General features: G+C 42.3%; 1 protein-coding gene and 1 long non-coding RNA gene across 31 annotated transcripts in view; one reads left to right on the top strand and one right to left on the bottom strand.

Moving 5' to 3' along the window:
• NRXN1 (neurexin 1) overlaps positions 1–20,611 on the bottom strand; it is a 1,023,765-nt gene that overhangs the window by 456,243 nt on the left and 546,911 nt on the right. For all 29 annotated transcript variants that reach the window (XM_079968418.1, XM_079968429.1, XM_079968424.1 and 26 more), the window contains one exon: positions 15,251–15,370. In XM_079968418.1, coding sequence (XP_079824544.1) covers positions 15,251–15,370 — 120 coding nt within the window. The remainder of the gene's footprint in view (positions 1–15,250; positions 15,371–20,611) is intronic.
• LOC307211992 overlaps positions 1–20,611 on the top strand; it is a 964,702-nt gene that overhangs the window by 725,986 nt on the left and 218,105 nt on the right. The window lies entirely within an intron of this gene.

Below are 20,611 nucleotides of genomic sequence, written 5' to 3'. Positions count from 1 at the left end.
ACTGTTAGCATGCCAACTATTAGTACAACTTCATAGGTGGAGCTGGCAGTAGATCTGTGCACAAATCAACGAGAAGCCGAACGGGATTTAATGGCGTATTTTCCAAACATGTTCAGCGGATACTGTGCCCTGGGGATAGTCACATGCGAGTGCCTTTGAAAAAAAAGCTTTGTGCGACGGTTGGTAGCATCTCATCAATTCAGCAATGGGCTTTTCTACAGAGCTCATTGCTGTTTGCTGTTGCTCTGCGCACAGAATAATTAAACAGGGATTCATTTACAAGCCTAGCGAGGGTCTGAGCAGAGAGTCTAAGATGCCTTGGGAGAGTTCCACAGTCAGGGCGCAGCCACCAAAAAGGCCCTGCCCCACGACCCTGCCAATGCACCTTCCTCAGAAGGTGACCGGAACTGATGCACAGGGTCATGCATAAAGAGGTGGGACCTCCAATACAATGGGATCAAGTCCTTTAGGGCTTTGTATGTAATAATATGCACCTTGAATCAGGCATGGGGATATTAGTAAGGAAGTCATTTATTATGTCTATTGGTAGGGGATCTGTGGCCCTCCAGATGTTCCCATCATCCCCTGCTATTGGTCATGCTGGCTGGTGACAAAGGAATCCTACAGTGTCTAGGCAACCATTGGTTCCCCACCCCAGGTCTAGATCAAGACTTGTCAACATGTGTGGGCAATAAACGGGAAGTTAAATGGTCTAGGTGACACAAGGAACCGTCAAAATCTGGTGTGAATGTTGACATTCACTTGAGAACATTGACAATTCCAGATTCAATCTGCGATCATTTGAAAACCAGCATTTATTTCCCTGCCTTTTGAACACACATATGCAATTGCAGAGAATCACATATTGGTGATGTTCAACATTCACCAGTCGACACAACCCTGAGCTCAGGTGTGGCATAGGATGGGCAACAGGTAAATGCCAGTATTTGCCACTCTTCACTGTAATGCAGACACTTACAAACTCTAAGAGCCAAAACTCAGTTTTCAGAGAGCAGCTTTGAACTTTCTAAACTCAGAGGAGAGGAAGCGCAGCTGAGCTCAGCTTCCTGTCACTACAACTGTTTCGAATCCCCAAGCTGAGAAGGCTTACCTCTTCCTCCCACCGGCAAGTGCATGTTTTGCCACCACACCTGTATGCACTTCCCTACTAGACTTGCCCTACCACGCCTCCTGCAGGACGCTGCCTAGATTTCTGTTGAAACTCTAGATCTTAAACAGAAAAGTTCAAACGTTCCTCATTACTCCTTGAATACCTTTTTGAGGCCTCAAGTATTTATTTCAATTAACTTTCTTTTCTTTCTATTTTTTTTGATAATGAATATTCCACTGCACCCAGTGCTTCCTAATTTGGTCATAGGCATTTGAAGCAATCTCTCCTTGGCGTGGGGATGGAGGTGGGTGGAGTGGAAATGGTGTGGGGTGTAGAGAGGGAGATCCTGCTAAGAATGTTAATGCCAAGACCTGCCATTCAGGTTACAATTGGCTCTAATTGGCAATCCTAAAGCTGTAGAATTCTAATTTACCTGCAGCTGAGTGGCATTCAGAAAAGTAAGAAATGATTCCCTGCCTTTGAAAAAAAATAAAAATCAAGAAATTGCTTCTAGTCTGCTCCTTGCAACCTCGGGTTCATTGTGAAAGCATGGGGTGAGCATATACACCAAGAGGAGAATAGGTTTTTTGCTTTTTGAAAGTCTCTCTTTGCCCCCCACAAATCTGCACAGTGTAACTATCATGACTAAATTCAGATTTCCAGGCGCACACCGAGCTGACACATTTGTTTATGTGATTAGGTGCTTTATAACCTGTAACCAGAAAGCATAAATATTAATGGACAGTGGTTATCCCACACTACTGAAACAGAGCACATAGCGCTTCTCAGAAAACAGGAGCATTAAAAGTTAATCAGTCCATACTGGACATTTCTAATGCATTTCAAACAAGAGTTATTTGGGTGTTGTTATGTGTCAATAGCAATCAGAATGCACTTTCTCTGAAAGGGAACATGAGGATTGCCCTGTTAGATCAGATGAAATGTTTGTCCAGGGCAACACAGGATGGGACCTGGGGATTTATTTTCACTGGGCTGATCTCCATTCTGGATGAGTAAGGGATGAATTAAGTGTCCCATTGGCAATTTCCCTTTTTTGCCAGAATCCTCTGGCCTTCCTATGCGGAACGACTGGCTTCTGGTTGGCCATTTGAGACTGTGCAGTTCACGGTCATTCACAGAATTTTACGACGCCTTGCGCAGAAATTTAAGCACACGTCTTTAAAGATTCCTTAAGAGTTTTATGACTGCCGCAAGATTTATGGGGGACGTTGGAGTGAAAAGCACACATGGCGGCTCTCTCCACAAAATGCTGGAGTGGATTACTGCGGCTTCCCTTTGTGCCTTGGCAGCAAGACAATCAAGACCAGAATTACAGGCTGGCTGCCACCTGCCAGCTCAGAGAACTAAAACATGTGCGGTGGCTGCATACGAAAACAAGGGAGTCTTGCACTGAAAAGAAAGTAAATGAGTGTTAAGGCACAGAAGCACACCCCCACCCCCAGGACAGTCCATCCTAAGCTAGGCTCTTTCTCCCATGTTCCAAATGAGTGAACTTTCACCATGGTATCTTTTAACTGGCTCAGAAACACAGATACACACACACACACCCTGCCCAGTCAGCCTAACCCAACAGCTTAGATGAACCCTGCATGAGAAGGCAAGGTGCCTAACCTGAGCAGGCTAGCATGAAATCCCAGCCTGGGATTTCTATATGGTTTCTCTCAAAGCAATCAATACACTTCTTCTACCGACAAGAAAACAAAAGCAGGGGCAGAATATGGTCACGGCAGCAGCTTTCTATGCGAGGGGGTAAAAAAAATGATGCAGAAAGATATGTGCAGATGATAGCTTTTTGATGTCTCTGAGGCATAGCTTTCAACTTTTCCCTTTTCTTGCGAGGAATCCTATTCAGAATAAGGGAATTTCCATTAAAAAAGGGAAACGTTGACAGCTATGCTCTAAGGCAGCACTGGAGACCTCTCTTTGCTTATAGGTCACTTGCTCAGGTTTGAGAACACAAGAAGTTTCCTTACACCAGGTCACGATATTGGTCCATCTCCTTCAGTATTGTCGATCCTCACTGTCACAAGGTTGTGTATAGGGTTTCTTAGTGAAAACATTAGTTCCACACAGAAATGCGAAGCAGGAGGAACTCAACTCCCATCTCTTGTGGGGTGCAATTAGTGCCAGCACCGTTCATTAAGAGTTTGGGTGTAATCTTCGACACCTCGCTTTCCATGGAGGCGCAGATTGCAGCTATAACAAAGGTGGCATTTTTTCATCTCCGCCAAGCTAAGCAGTTGGCTCCTTACCTCTCTCGCCCTGACCTAGCCACTGTGATCCATGCAACGGTCACTTCCAGACTGGATTATTGTAACTCACTCTACGTGGGGCTGCCCTTGAGACTGACCCAGAAACTCCAGCGGGTGCAGAATGCCACGGCGAGACTCCTTACGGGGTCCTTGCTGCGAGATCACATTCACCCGGTGCTATACCAGCTGCACTGGCTCCCGGTGTACAGGATCAGGTTTAAGGTGCTGGTTTTAACCTTTAAAGCCCTATACGGCCTAGGACCCTCGTACCTACGGGACCGCCTCTCCTGGCATGCCCCACAGAGGAACTTACGGTCTTCAAACAAAAACATCTTGAAGGTCCCGGGCCACAGGGAGGTTAGGCTGGCCTCAACTAGAGCCAGGGCTTTTTCGGCTGTGGCTCCGATCTGGTGGAACGCTCTGTCACAAGAGACTAGGGCCCTGCAGGACTTGACATCTTTCCGCAGGGCCTGCAAGACAGAGCTGTTCCACCAGGCCTTTGGTCAGGGCACAGCCTGACTCCCTCCTTTGGCAATCTTCCCAGAACTCTAGCCCAATGGTTGCCATCAATTTGATTTGAATTAATTTTATAATGAAATGATTTTAGAATGTTGTACTATTTTATTGTTGTTAGCCGCCCTGAGCCCAGCTTCGGCTGGGGAGGGCAGGATATAAATAAAATTTATTATTTATTATTATTATTAACTTGGTTGCATGCCACAAAATCTTAGAGGAAAATGCTAGAGTGGATTATGCAATGGAGTATGGGGCATCCCAAGTATTCCTGGAAAATAACCAGTTGTGGTCTGAAACACAAGCGCAGGAAGCAGCTCCACCCCCATTGCTGTCTCCCTGCTGGACACCCCCTTGAGTACTGATCACAGGACGCAGAATTAATGGGGAACTGAACAGGGAACACTTCCCACGGTGCTGCTGTTCTGCTTGTTTTTGTGCTTCAGGCTTTTTACGGTAAATATTATTTGGAGGCCAACAGTTGGTATGTTGTTGCTGCTGCTCCGCCGAATTTGTTATGACTGTAATTTATTTTCATATGATGTTTTATTGTTTTAATACTTATTGTACGGGGTATGTATTTTTATGGGGTTGTTTTGTTGCCCACCCTGGGATGCAAATGGATAAAGGATAACAACAGCTACTCCAAAGTAAGTCCAAATGAATCCAGTGGGGTTTGAGCGCAAGAAAGAAAGTGCACAACAGATCGCATCTTAAACCAGTTCCCGGCAATTTGGATCAACAGTGCTATACACAGATTAGGCAAATGTGCTGCCGCGAATTTGTGCTCCAGTAATTGGTACAAGCATTGATAGACTCTGTCACCCACTCTGTTGTCTGACATACTGCATGTCTTGCAGGAAGAAAGGCTAATCTTGCCTGAAAATGTTGTCCCTCAGCCCTGTGTATTTGTCGAGTTTGCAAAGGAAACATTATTTTTTTTAGAGAAGGCTGGTTATCCCAGCAAAGCTACATTAAGTAGCTCAAATTAAATATCTGTACTAATAGTAGGTTTCAGCAGTGAGTCAGGGCCGTCAGGAGGAGAAAGGCTTTAGGATACAATCATGGTGTGGCGGGGTGGAAAAAGAAATGGAATTATGCTTACTGTCTAAAAGCTCTTTCGTGTAACTGGTAGGCAAAATGGCCAGGATTCATTGGCACAGAAATTAAAATTGCTTACGAATTTGGAGTGCAAACTATCGGGATTTGATCTGCAACACCACTACTGATTGAGCAAAGCCAAAACATTTTTCTTCTGCTGCTTCTCCATTATTCCTGGTAGCACATTCAATTATGGAGATACTATCATTTTGAATATATATTTTTTCTGCCATAAAGCCTCTCTCCCTTAGGGATTTATAGAAAGAGGGCTATTAAATGTGCCATCCTCTTTTTCTACTCTTCTCTCTCTCTCTTTTTTCCAAAAAAGAAAAAAAGAAAAGAAAGAAAATATAAAAGCTGAACAGATCCAGGGAGTAAAATTTACGATGCAAAGAAGTGATATTTTTATTCCCAAGGAAATGACAAATGGCAAAAGATCGAGACAAATAGAATATTCATCTCAAGCGTGTCAATAGAACTAACTTCGATGAAGGGCAGGTATGGAGCACAGGCCTGGAATTTAAGGTTGTTTATTCTGCCACAAGGGGAGAAGAAAGTTATTCAAGTCAAGAAAGAGAAATGGCAAAAGCTTTCTCTACCTGGTTTGCAATCACAGTGAAAAAAAGTATTTTAGCAAATTCCATACTAGGATTTATTAGGAAAGGGATTGAAAATAAAGTGACCTGCATCATAGAACACCTTTTAAAAAAAAGATCTGTGTTGTGTGGCCACAGTGTACAACTCTGCGCACCCTATTGCAAAATGGTTATCACAGAAATGGAGAAGGTGTCCAAAATGGCCCCCAAGAGGATTTAGAAGGTCCTAGAGGACCCTCCCTAGGAAAAACTAAATTGTTTTCAATTAAAAGGATGGGGGAGATGACAAAGGAGGGGGAAATAAGTTATCTATTCTCACAGTGTCCAGCCATATATGCCTATGGGAAGCCCCGGGTGCAACAGCAGTCTCCCTACTTGCAGCTTGTAGAACATGCCAGCAATTCTATTGTTTTTTTTTTTAAAAAGGCTGTGCAATGGTGAACTACAAGGCACACATCCAGAGTGGCCCTCAGATGCAGGGTTGCCATGGACAATCAAACAGGTGCTGAAAGGCAACTTTAAAGTAGGGCTGTTGCCTCTGTGCCACACTTCCTGAGGGCATCTGGTCAGTCCCTGTAGGACAGACACCAGATCTAAGCTTAAATGGATCCCTACAGGCAGTGGCATAGGGTGGGTGGCTGGCACCCAGGCCGGGGCAAGTGCTTGTGCCCCAAGTGGACTGCAGAACTGGGATGGAGGAACTCACCCCAGCCCCAAAGGTTGGGCTCAGGCACAGCTTGCTTCCCCGCAGCTTCGGAAGATGGCAGGAGCTCAGCCACATGGCCTTGATGAGGGAGCCCATCGTGAGAGCAACTGGTTGCACCCCTCTCAGACATTTGTGTCTCGGGCCACTGTCCCTCTGCTCCCCATGCTACACCACTGTCTGCAGGGCCTCTGAAAAGGCTGGGATGTCATAAGCCATACAACGTCTAAATGCAATCAGGACAGAACCACCAAAATAATCTTCATAAAGATTTAGGAATTTGTTCTCTCCAGATATGTAATGGAAAGGTTTTTTATTTTTATTTTCGATTTCTCACACATACTCTCTCTGTGTGTAGTAGGTCTGAGCGTGTCATGATTTAAAAACAAAAAAAGTAAACCATAATAAGACCCCAAGTCCACTTTAATCATTCTTATGATTCCCTGCAGAGGATGAGAGAAAATGTTTGTTTTTTATTTCCTTTTACCAGTTTGGTGCAATAGAGCACTCACTCCGAGCCTGGCCCACGATTCCAGTTACATAATTACTGCCTCTTGAGAAACCACCACAATTACTGCAAAGCTATTCTTGCCAATCTGGAGCTTCACAAATCATAGAGCTCCGCTGAGACTAGATGCACATCAGACACAAATGCCCTTCAAGAACACTTAGGGAGGGACTGTGTGTAGGATCATTGGATTAAAAAAAAATATTCATTACTGAAAGAAACACCAATCAGAGAGAGATGGAAATGAATGCTAGCTAAATAATGCCTAAGAGAAGAATGCAAGAAGCTGTCTTATACCACCTCAGTCTGTTTGCCTCTTCAGCTTGGTATCGTCTAATCTGACTGACAGAGAGTCTTTCCTACATCCTGCTAGCCACTCACTTCACAAGTCACTTTAGTCCACATTTTGTGAAAAAATAGCAGCACAACAACAACAACAACAACAACAACCCCCTTTTGGTGAACATACCAGGGATTCAACCTGCGCCCCTTTGAATGCACAGCATGCATTCTGCTGCTGCTGAGCTATGGTTTGTTCCCTGGAGAGATGTGGAGGTCCAAGCCTGCTTACGATCAGGTTCTCTAATCAGAGAGCTTTCCTATCTAGATTTGTGTTGACTAGTTACACTTTGCTCAGTAATGAATCAAATACGTTCTGAGATACCCAAAGGCACTCTTTCCTTTATTATTCTTCCTTAACCTATCCCAGGGTAAGCCTTGACCCTGAAAATTCATTTTAAGGGAGTTTGTGCAGTTTCCCTGTAGACTGCTCTGTATATCTATAAGCTGAATGAAGGATTTTTCCTCACTATGTGGCAGTCAACTAACTTGTTCTGTCAGCGCAAGGATTTCCACTTGCACATTGGACTCTGTTCTGGTTCCCCAACCCTCCTGAGCAGATTTTGGGAAGGTGTGGAGCGCATGAGGGGAGAACATCCCATCACACAAATGTAAATCCTTGAGCTGATGGAATGAGTTAGTTGGAAACTGCCCATGGAAGTTGATCACAAATCAATGGTGGGCACATGTTGTATTGCATAGTACAGTGGTGCCTCGCAAGACGAAAAGAATCCATTCCGCAAATTTCCCCAAAAATTGGGGGAAATTTACGGAGTATTTGAAAACTGTTTGTGAGGACTGTACAACGCTAGTGTGCTTTAAAGAAGCTTTGTGAAAATACAAGGAATATTGCTAGTAAGCAAACAAGGTTAGAAATATAGTGTTTAATGGCAATATTAAAATTAAGGAATGTGAAGATAGGATTTGAATTACGAATGATTGTCAGAGAAGTTGAGGGAGGTCCAATAAGCTAAAATATGTGATGTGTAATTTGATATGACTGGAGTTTTTCATGAAAAAATTTTATAATAAAAAATTTAAAATTAAAAAAAAAAAAAAAAAAAAGAATCCATTCCGCAATTCTCTTCGTCTAGCAGTTTTTTTGTCTTGCAAAGCAAGCCCATTGACGGCTTAGCGGATTAGCGCTATTAGCGGCTTAGCGGCTTTTAGCGGCTTAGCGGATAAGCGGCTTAGCGGCTTAGAAAAAGGGGGGAAAGGGGGAAAAAGTTGGAAAAACTCGCAAGACATTTTCGTCTTGCAAAGCAAGCCCATAGGAAATTCGTTTTGCAAAGCGCCTCCAAAACGGAAAACCCTTTCGTCTAGCGGGTTTTTCGTCTTGCAAGGCATTCGTCTTGCGGGGCACCACTGTACATGCAAGTCATCTTACTGATCCTCTCTGCAGATCTTCTGCCTCCACATAAAAGCATAAGGAGACCCTGCTGGATCAGGCCAATGGCCATCTGGTCCAGCATCCTATTCTCTCAGTGGCCAACTGGATGCTTCTGTGAAGCCCACAAGCAGATTCAAGCACAAGAGGACTCTCCCCTCTCATGGTTTCCAGCAACTGGTATTCAGAAGCCATGCTGCCTCCAACTGTAGATTTTTGGCACAGCCACCGTGGTGTTGGGAGTGCGTGCAGGAGCCAGGCCCTGTGACCAGTTGGGCTTCGCAGGACTGGGGCCTTCCTAAGTTTGTTCTGAAGAGGCAAGGCGCGGCCACACAGGTGAGGCCGATTGGTAACTCACAGCGCCTGGTGGCAAGAGCTGGGAAAGGATATAAGGTCAGCATTTCCCTTCGGCTCTGGGCCACAGCAACACGTTTCCTGCCTTGCTGCGTTTGGCTCCTTGACTCCTTGCTTCCTGACCCTCGGACCCTTGACTTGTGACTCCTTGCTTCCTGACCCTCGGACCCTTAACTTCTTGACTTCTGGCTCTCTGACCCTTGGACTCCTGGCTTCCTGGCTTCCTGACTTCTGGACTTTCGTTCCTGCCCCCACCCCACCATTTTGCCCCCAGTCCCGAAGTCCTCAGCCGGGACTTTGGCTCGGACCATGACACATGGCTAGCAGCCATCAATAGTCCTCTCTTTCATTCATGATTTTGTCTAATCCACCTGTGTGCTACCCCTGCCCCCATGGGTTCGCCGCATGCCTTAGAACCTTGATTATGCAGGATTCAAAATTGTGCAAGGATATGAGTAAAGGAGACTCCCCTGCCTCAGGCATTCAGCCCCCAATGCATGGTGGGAGGGAGGGAGGTTTCTCAATAAATGGCCAACACCTCACACTCCCCCTCACATTATTCTGACTGTGTGAGGGGTGAACGACTGAAGAGGCTCTGTAAAATGAATGTAGAAGGAGAAACTGAAAGCAGAGTATATGCTCCAGAAGGCTATGTGCCCAAGATGATAAAAGAACTCACACTTGTGTAATGCATGCCCTTGAGCAAGCAGGTGTGCAATGTGAGATGCACAATTGGGGGGGGGAATTGGCTAGGCAAATCAGCTTCTGCACTTGCAACAGTTTCTATGGATGCAGTCTGATACTCCTCACACAAAGATTTCATGCATATGTTGGAGCTGTCTCTGTCAGATGGCTTTGTTAGGGGAAAATATGAAGTAGGTGAGAGTCATGGCTGCAGTTATGCAACTGAATTCCAAGGACATGTTCTGTCAGGTGCACTACTGTTTCTTGTCATTCTTTAGGAACATATCGGGGAAAGGAGCTGGATGTATGATGAACCACAAGCTCATCATGCACAAGAGAACAGTGCACTGCAATATCTGCCACAGGATGGATTCAAAGAAAAGACCTTCACATTACACACTCCCACCAAAACTCCTTATTTGCACCAAGTTAAATTTAAGCACATTGGGATGAAGTCAGGCTATGTTAGATGCAAAAATTCATAATGGCAGAAGCAGTCCCATTAATTTCACTGGAACTAAGCAGAAGCAGCTTCGTCTGGATGTGGCCCATTTGGTGAGATCTAGAGTGCTTTCTTTTCAAATGGAAGGCATTTTCAAGCACAATTCAAAGTGTTGGTGCTGACCTTTAAAGCCCTAAATGGACTTGGCCCTGTATACCTGAAAGAGCATCTCCACCCCATCATTTAGCCTGGACACTGAGGTCCTCCTCTGAGGGTCTTCTGCTGGTTCCCTCACTGTGAGAAGTGAGGTTACAAGAAGCCAGACAGAGGGCCTTCTCAGTAGTGATGCCCACCCTGTGGAATGTCCTCCCATCAGATCTCAAGTAAATAAGCAACTATACTACTTTTAGAAGACATCTGAAGGCAGCCCTGTTTAGGGAAGGTTTTAATGTTTGTGTTTTTAATATTCAATTGGGAGCTGTCCAGAGTGGCTGGGGAAACCCAGCCAGATGGGCAGGGTATAAATAGTAATTATTATTATTATTATTATTATTATTATTATTATTATTATTATTATTGTCGTTGTTGTTGTTGTTGTTGTTGTTGTTGTTGTTGTTGAATTCTTCTTCATGCAGGAGAGCAGCTTCCATTTTTTGAGACATCTTGTCCACAAGTCTCTCATACCTCCTCTAGTTTGGCTCTAGATTTTTTAACGACTGGAGAAAGCGATGAGGCTGCACCACAATCTTGCACACAAGACTGAACCTTCGTAGGAAGTGACCGCTTTAACAACAGTTGTCACTTCCCATGCCATGGTGACAAAACTTTGGGCTTGTTCACACATTACACTGGACACAAGTACTAGCTGTTTCTGCACATCTGCAGGTGATCATGTAAAAGAGTGCGTAGCTGCTGATTTGCGTAGTTCCAACTATTTGTGTACACTGACAGTACATTCATTGAACTTAGTATGTGAACACATCTTGAATGTTACAAATAAGACACTACGTTTCTGGATATAACAACATCTAGGAACCTTAGCGTTGGGAAGAGTAGAGAGGAACATTTGATACAGAGGCTCTAATTTTGGGTCAGGATCATTTTCCAACCCTGTGCTTACAGAAAAGCTGGCTGCTTTGGCGGGAGAACAGCTCAAACTACCAAAAAACCTGCTGTTACTAATACTTAGGATGTTCTTAAAGTTTTTTTCCCCCCTAGTTCAGAGAAGTCAGGACAGCCATCCCTTTGTAAGAGTAATCATTAAGTGTCCTTTTTGCCGAGTTTCCTATATAATCCTCGTTCTCAGGAACATTTTCCCCCTACCAGTTGTCTTTGTACTGAACAATATAACACCTTCTATTATGTCACACCTCTTAAAAATTGCAGCCCTGCATCTACAAGTGCCTTATTATCATCAGAGAAAAGAAAAGGCAACCTCTGTGCCATCCGAGGCCAAAACAATCTTGCATTGTTTCCCTTGCAAAGAATGGGAAGTAGGACATGCCTGGTCTTTGCAATTATCAAGGTTAGCAAGTTTACAGGTGAATGCATGCTGATCAGGCTTGGTGTCAGCAGGTCGTCTTCATGGACAGGTTACCAAGGATGTCAGGATAAACTGCATCACTCTGGGTGCATTTTTGACCATTACAATGAAGGCCTTGTTGGTGCTCTATGGAGGAAGGCTATCTGGTGTTAATGAATGGAGTTTTTTTCCATCGATTGCCACCATCCTCTTTCTTAGTAAGTCCCATGTTTTGGATCAGCTGCAGTTTGCAAGGTGGAGCGGTCACTATTTTATCACAAGGAAGCAGTGTTTTGAAGTGGTTTTTCTTTGCAAAGGACTTTGATATGTGGTGAGCAGAATTTGGTGGATAAAAGTGTCCAGGGCCCCCTCCACAAACCAAGGATTCTCAAGCCTTGTTGTTAAGATACGAAAGCTTCGTCCACTGTTGTGTTTGCTCTCCACAAGAGGAGAACTCACACTGAAAATGCCATCATCACATAAAACAAAAGAGATCCTTATAAAAGCCACTGGGATGTGCAAACATGGCATTAGGGTTTAACTTCATGGTTATGTCTTATTCTGACTCTAATATTTTATGCCAAAAGAAAACATATTTTCAACCAGTCTTCACATGCATATGTGAACCAATGTTATGTTTCCACACAAGTCCTTGCACAATATTTCAGTGTTTTAGTTTTTAACAGTTTGCACTTACTCCTTTGTGCACTGAAGCATTTTCATTATCTTATATATTTTAACCCTTGAAACAATGTAACTACAAAGCCCATGATGCAGTGTGACCACAAGAAAAGCATGCATCTATGAAAGCACTTGGGCTCTTAAATTAAAGTGACCAACTGATCATATTGAGTCATATTGCCAGCCACTGTTCAAATCAGCAGATTGATATGCCACAAAATTTTGGCAGTCAATCTGAACTGCAAAATTCAAAACACCGTTGAGTTGGCCTCACACATTATTTCATGTAGGCCTATGCCAGGCAAAACGCTGGCTTTGTGAAAGACTTTCACTTTGAGACAGATGCCAGCAATCTGGATGCTGAGTGGCTACTTCTTAACTACAATAATTATTTTTATGAAATAAGTAGGTTATCATTTTTCATAAACTGCTCCCAGTCTTTTAGCATTTTTTTTTTAATCTTCAGCACCACAGGAATCAGATATATAAGTGTGTGTGTAATCTCAGCACAGATATCTCTCAACCATTACATTAACATTGTTCATGTTCACAGTTTTTGCCCATGTTCTCTGCAATGGAAATTAAGGGCAGAAATAATCCAAATCTCAGAGGGAGGAATCAAACGAAAGCTAGAGGTGGCATAAATGCCAAGACTCCATGAATTGAGGTCACATTGCTTGACACAGTGAAAACACCAACTTGAGTACAGTAATTTGTGCAAGTTTGATGCACTCTCTTAAGCCCAGTTTGTTGGGGAGTAAACAGAGATAAGCCATCAGGCAAGGTTTCTTGTGATCCATTGAAAAATACACAGGATTTCTCTATGGAATAAGTTTGCTTTTTTAACCAGAGCTCCATCTTAAAACACCACCAGAATCCTTTGTCCTGTTAATTCCCAGAAATATGCTTTAGCAGCCACTCACTCCAATCCAGTGAAATCACTGTGTTTTTCCTATAGTTTTTGGTGTACAAATTTCAAAACATGTGTGCTTGGGGAGAAAGATCATATTGGTAAACTGGTAATGGATGCAAAACAAAATGCTAATGTCATGAAGCAGTGAGACCTCAGGGTAATTTTCAACTCCTGAGAAATGCCAAATGGTGTGTTGGCACTACTAAAGCAGAGAAGAAGAAGAACCCAAACCTGCTTCATGAGCTGATTAGAGGTCCACACCAACAGTACAACCCTAAATATTTTAATGCAGAAGTAAATGCCTCATGGTTCATCTGGGTTTACTCTAGTGTATGTGTGCATAAGATTGCAGCCTTAAGAAGCTAGGTTGACAACTGGTATTTACCATCCTTCCTGGTGGCTGCTGAAGTATAGCTCAAGTCAATATAGTTCTTAACACCAACACTAAGCTGCTTCTACAGCAGGGTCAGGGAAGCTCTGGCCCTCCAAATATTGAATTTCAACTCCCATCACCCCAGACTATTGGCTATATTAGCTGTGGCCAATGGGAGTTGGAATCCAACAACATTTGGAGGGCCACAGGTCCCTCATCCTTTTTTCTATAGGTTATTTTAAAAGTAGAATATGCAGTTCAAAAGGATTACTATAACTCTGAGCTGGTATCTTTCGAATTCTGTATCAGAAATCTGTAAGGATCGCAGCTACTACACCAAATGTGCTCCAGCGTCATACCACTGAAACTCACCTGAAATCACTTTACAATAAAGTATACTCTACAATCAGACAAATGCCAAGCAAAACACAAAACAAAACAACAAAACAATCACTCTTCATACTTATAAATAATAATAATAATATTTGCAAACTGGATTTTCTCTGACCAATGCAAAACAGAAGCATAGAGGATAATGAAGTGAATTTGAAAGACAAACAAACCAAACAGAAAACTATAATAGCCTATGTGGTTTTCTTTCGAAGCCTCCTTCCCAATTCACTCAGTTTCCTCTTAATAATGTGGGAATAAAATTTAGGCAGAGCTGTTATATCATCCCTTTCAGGCAAAAAGGGGTTTAAACTGCACTTAGAGATGCCTGCACTTTACAAAGACAAGAGAGCAATTTTAAGTAAAGATGATGCAGATCAGTTTTCATGAGCTTATTCAAACATTCAGACAAGTTCACACTTCCTCAGCTCCCCATGTGGTTGTATATACTGGTATACACAAGAAAGAGAAAATTTGTGAGAACTGAGCAATACAGACAGGGCCACTGATGGCATCGCTATGGCTGCAATTGTGGGAACAACCGTCAGCTTCCCACATGGAGCCTTTCTTCACCTGAAGTCTCTATCACAAAACAACAGCATGATCCTCTCACCATGGTCCATTCAGATACTGTCCCACCAGGGGTTAACAAACTGAGTTTCACCATATGGTGCAGAAGTGGTGGGTACTTTGGCCAAATCATCCTATGGCACATCTCAGATGTTTCCAGAAAACCCAAAGCGATCCCTCGTCTCTGCAGGGTTATGCGATCGGTAAGTGATACCAGCACTTATTCAGATGACATTTAAGCAAAGTAAAAACCCTGTGTTATCACTACTTGACAGAGCATTTCATGTCTCCTAAAGCAGCTTGACGCAGGAAGGTAATGAGGGTTGTCAACTGTTTCACAGTAATTACAAGCCTCGTGATATAATGTTACAAAATTACAATATATCTTAAGAAGATGAGAATTTCTCTCCACCCCCCAAAAAATGTCCAAGATAAAATAAGAGAGAGTGAATATATATATATATATATGTGTGTATATATATATATATATATATATATATATATATATATATATATATCCCCATGCATAATGTGTAATATTCAAACATGTGCATTAGACGGAAATTTCAGCATCATATTTCCGAAGTCTCCCCACACGTCACGTTCTGGTGGGCAATTCCTAACGCACTGCTTCCTTGGAACATTTTTTAGAAAATAATCTTTGCAGAGTTTGCCAGTTCAATTAACTATATAAGGTTAAAATAATGGACCATTTCAGACACTTGCTCCCAATGCCTTAGAGCCTTTAAGACTTGTAGCCAGATAGAAAGAGAGTCTCTGAAGTACTCACGGTCATTACACAGCGTTCCACTGAAAGAGGTCATGCTACAGTCACAGCTGAACCCATCCCACTGCTGCAAGCAGACTCCTTGGTTTGCACATGAGTCCTCTTGACATGTCGTGCTGGGGCCTAACAAGAATACACACAGAAAAATAAAACTTGGGCTTTTGTCTTTCATTGCGACTGCATTTTCCATTGGATCACATAGGGTAGTTGCCAACATCTCACATGTAAAAGAGCAAACCAAGAAAAAGAACCAATAGCAGGATTGGCCATATGCATTTATATATATATATATAAAACCTTTTATGAATAGGCATATGACCTTTGGTTTGTTAACACAGAGGGGCACAAAGAGATGAGCTCATTCAGAAATATGACCAAAGTAGAGAGTTAACTCAAGCAAAATGAGTTGTCATAAACATTGCTTTTGCAACATTTCATTTCATTGCGGCATCTTTTGTTATCTCTGTCCAGCATGATGCGTTCTGCACAGTACAGTGGAAAACAGAATCTAAATCTAAATAATCATCATAAAATTAAAAATAACTTAGAGGGGAAAAAGTGCTGCCATCTCCAAGCAATGATTTGATGAAAAGCTATGCCTGTAAAAATCAAGGAACGTTTGGTTTGGCTTCTCTATTTATTTAAAAATCTATATATTGTGTATCGATTTATTAGCAGGAATGTTGGCAAGTATCTTTGCACATGCTTCAAATTATCTCATGCAGGGTTTCTCATTTTATTAAATATATATACATTATAATTATATATATGGGGGGAGGGATCCGCCAATTAACGCACCAGCATGCTCAAAAGTGACATACACGTGAGAAACAAAGCTATTCTATTTCTAGAGATCATAAACCAGACCACTAGGGGAAAAATAAAGAAAAGAATTGAAAGAAAAAGGCATGATCAAAGCACTAAAGCAATCACTATACAGATAGACACAAGACTGAAAGCCTTTGTGCAGAATATCCTGTAAGAGGAAGGTTCCTGCTTCATTATTTTTTTTTGGAAGGGGAAGAGTGGAAAAATCCGATGCAACATTACACACACCAGTGCAGATGTGGCCGATGGCTCCCAATGCGTATTATGGGTTTCAGTCTTGCTTAATATACACAAGGGCTATCTACCTTGCAAATCAGCTTTCATCAATGCAACTTTGCCAGCAAAATAAAAAAAAAGCAAAATATATTAAATGTTAGTAAGCAAATATCAAAATGGCAGCAAACACAGACAGACCGTTCAGAGACAAAAGTGCATGCTGCTCTTAAAATTGAAAAGAAAGTCCATGTAATGCAAATAAATTAATACTAATAGACATAAATCTCCAGGCAAGCCAAAATGAGAATGCAGTAATTTGCCAGCATTTACTACAAATATAATGGTTAATTGAGCTGATGACATGTAATGAAGGAGAATTAAAAGCACTCCTTTCTATACGATAGATGTGAATGCATTAGCAAAGTGAATGCATGGTTTAATCCTGACTAGCCATTTGTCATGTTCATACACAGTCAGTTCAGTCATTAGCACATTATCTTCTTCGATCTTCCTCTTCACTAGGCCTTCTGCTGGAATTGACAGAATTAGGACTGAAATTTACATCAAGAACCACTTATTGCTCTTCAGTCACAGATGCAGTTGCATTGCTCCCACAATGCACTGGGCCAAGGTCGGAAGAGAAGGGTTACATTTTTCATTCATTTCTCTTTCCAGTCAGATGCTATTCCATGTTCCCGCGTGCAGGTTCCTTGGGTGACTTTTAATGAAATGATCCATGAGAAGGCACTTACCAACTCAATCCAATATATAGCCAAGTGCTCAATTTTAGGTAATGCCATCTCTGGCGGTTGGGAGGTATGCCAGAAAGTCATCCAATTAGCTAAGTGGACACAGCATTTAAGTGCCTGAAACCAAGCCAGGGTCGTCAGCAGCTTTATAGGATCAGATGTAAAACTATTGTCCTTTAGCATCATCTGACCCCTGCTGGACGGGAGGTGCATCACCACCGCACGACCTTAACATGGTTGCTCAATCAGTCCATGTTGCTAGGTTTATGCTAGGTTTGTTGCTAGGTGTTTATGTGTATTTATGGGGTTTTTTTTGTTTTAAGTGAGAGGTGGAATTGCATGCCTCGGTGGAGGAAAACCAGTGTGTTAATTGGATCTACACGAAGGTCAGCAAATGCTATAGTAGTGGTGTGAGTGCACCACCATATTGTTGAAGCCTAATAAGGGTAAACCCACAATAGAAGTTAGGCAGAAATAGGCATGGCTGTGATCCAAAGTGGGCAATATAAGCAGAGGGCCAACAGGAAAAGGTTGAGCAGCAATTCCAAAGCTCAAGGATTGGAATACAAAGCAAAAGTGACCAGTGGCATTTCCTTCAGTACCCTGGACAGTTCCCAGGAAAGACAAACTTTGCTCCAACAAATGCTGAATACTAATTAACCACCAGCTTATATAGTTCCAGCCCCAGCCCCTTCCTAGATGCCACATATATTCTTAAAGAGGCACAGCACAAATCCTGGTGCCTGACCCTTGGTTGCTTCTTCAGCAGCCATACTGCCTGCAGTGGTGAGCAGGTTAGGCATGTTGGGTCACTGAGGTTGCAGATTCTGGTCTCTCATTGGCGCTTCAGTCTCTGAGAGTCTTTGTTTTAGGGTCTCATTTCTGGAGGTCTTAGATTCAGGTGCTCCTTTGGCTACTGACTCAGCTATCCCCTCTCCCTCTTAATCAGTGTCCAAGTCACAATTGGTAGTCTGTGTTTTGTCACATGGATCCCAAAGCAAGCTGCTCTTACTTTCCATTTACCACACCAAAACTCAATCTGCTTTGGGGGCCTTTCTGATGAGGGAGTAAAAGTGGCTGAGATCAGGGCTAGGCATGGGGAGAAGTAGTAACACATTGCTAATTTTGTTCTATGTCACACTTTCCATGGGCCAATCAATCAATCTACTACCCTTCATTTGAATATCTCAGGGCAGTTCACATGATAAAAATATTAAACTCATGTTTCCAACATCCCAGTTTGGTTGTGTGAACAGGACTGATTATCTAAGCCACTGACCAGTATTCCATTACTTTAACATCTTGGACAAGTAGAACATGTGATATTTAAGGATTTGGCCATTACATCATTAACTGGCTATTTTAATGCCAAGATCTAATAACTTAAACTGTACAACACCTTATGCCCCCTCTCTCACCAACATTAGAAAGTGTTATTTAGACTCTTTGCAAAATAAAGTGAAATTACCTTTAGGTGTTTGGATGTTGTACATTTATGCATTTATTTACACATTTGCTATTCAATGTTAATCATCAAATTAAAATTAGAAAGGAGTAAAAGAAGAACAGGTGTACGTAAGAGAGAAAATCTGGAACAGGCTGGTTTGGGTTTTCTCAGGGTTTATCACTTTGAGCTTAGTTAATCAAGTGATATCTTAAATCTCTCATGAACTTCCACACAGGTGGGGAGGGGATCCTTTTAGCTTGGTGGGTCATGAACTGGCCATGTCATTGTGATTTTATGTTTTCACAAATTACTGTGCATTACAAAGTACTCTGCACACTGCTGGTGTCAAGTATGTAGATTTTATCAGGAATATGTTTTAAAATGCTTATCATATGCCTGACAAAATAGTTCCGATACATCTACAGATTTAACAATACATTAAGCAGTATTATTGGTGCTGCCCAAATGCCCCAGAAACAAAAATGCATTTGCCTGGCAAACAACATTATTACAAAGTGTCAAGTGGGACTCTCAGGGGAGAACATTCTAGAAACTGGGGGCTTCTACAAAGAAGGCCTGCTCTCTCACTGCCACCCTCCTTTGGAGGTATCATGCAGAGAAGGGCCTTGTATGATGATCTCAGAGTCCAGGCAGATTCATATATGGAAAAGCAGTTCTTAATTTAAAACTGAATCTACTATATCAATAAAATCCATATGACAGAGGTATGATTAATTGGGTTGCTTCTGTCTCTTTGCCTGTATCCAAATAATATTGTTTTTCAGGGAGAGCAAAATGGCTAGTTTATTGGGTTTAACTGAGGGACTGAGTCATGTCACTCTTTTTCTCACCTCATGTTGGAAATAAATGTGGAAACTGATCTTTTGGAAGGGCCAAACACATATGTTCAACTGGCCCATTAACATCATGCTTTTGAACCTTGCCAGATACATGACAGTGAAAAGCAGTTGTGAGAAAAGAACTGTGTATACTACTCTGAGCTCCTTGGAGAAAAAGGTGGGGATGTAAATGCAATAAAAACATTTTTAAAATGTGGGGATGGTTTCTATGTTGAGAAATCTAAGATGGCCTCAAACCAGAAACCAAACTGCACATTATTGCCCAATTCCTATGTATTCTGCTACATCCTTCAAACGTTAGATTAAAGCTTTAATGTGGAAAAGTTAAAGCAGAGCACTGATGTTCTGGGGATGCAAACTCCACAAATCCAATTTGGGATGGTGAGGATCCTTTGCCATGGCCATTCAACCCATTTTGGTCTTGGCTGATGTGGAAGGGAGGGAACTTAACCCAACACAGCACCTTGACTTTCCCTGGAAATTTGACCCTCTCCCTCACAAGTGACCTGGCCCTCCAAACTGCTTCTTTCTGGGGGGAAACCACCAGTCTTGATCCAAACCCAGTTCCGTTTTTCTTTGGGTATGAACCTTTCATCTACACAATCCCCCTTTAAATCAATAGAACTTCCTTCATTCTACACTTGTACTGGAGTGTAAGGTTTTGAAATTTTGACCAGTTTTGTTATTCTGAAATGTTTTTAGAAAGCCTGTGCAGTTGATGAGCCTTCAAGTCACAAATAGCCCATCAAACTCATACTGTAGCCTGCTAGGTTTGGGAAAATCTCCTTGTCTCTGTAGTCACCAGCAGAGAGCAAAGCCATGAGATTTATCAAGCTCCTGGTTGGCCAACATATGTGGCTGGTGGGCTGAGTTGTCGCTTTGAATGCTGCAGGTTAGGCAGTAGGAATACAGCAACAAAACAGGCCAACAGAACATAGGTACAGGAGCATAGCTTTTTTTTAAAAAAAAAAAAAGCCTTGAACCTAGCCTGAGACCCTGCTAAACACTTTAACATCTCATGCAAACAGACAACCTGTGCTAAAAAAAAGAGAAAGCAATGTGCATCTCAATTCAATTAGCTAATTTATACACTAACTATCATCTAAGCACCGTGATGATGTAAAGTACTGCACGGGAGCTAATTATCACAACAATTAATTAAAATACGACACAAACAAAACGGAGACATGCAAATCAGCTTGTTGGTGGTGAAGAACAGACTCTGCCGATTATATTCAAGAAGATAAGTTAATGTTCTCAGGTT

This window comes from Podarcis cretensis (genome assembly GCF_951804945.1).
Source record: "Podarcis cretensis genome assembly, chromosome: 3".
Taxonomy (NCBI): Eukaryota; Metazoa; Chordata; class Lepidosauria; order Squamata; family Lacertidae; genus Podarcis; species Podarcis cretensis.
This window is presented reverse-complemented; position numbering and strand designations above follow the sequence as displayed.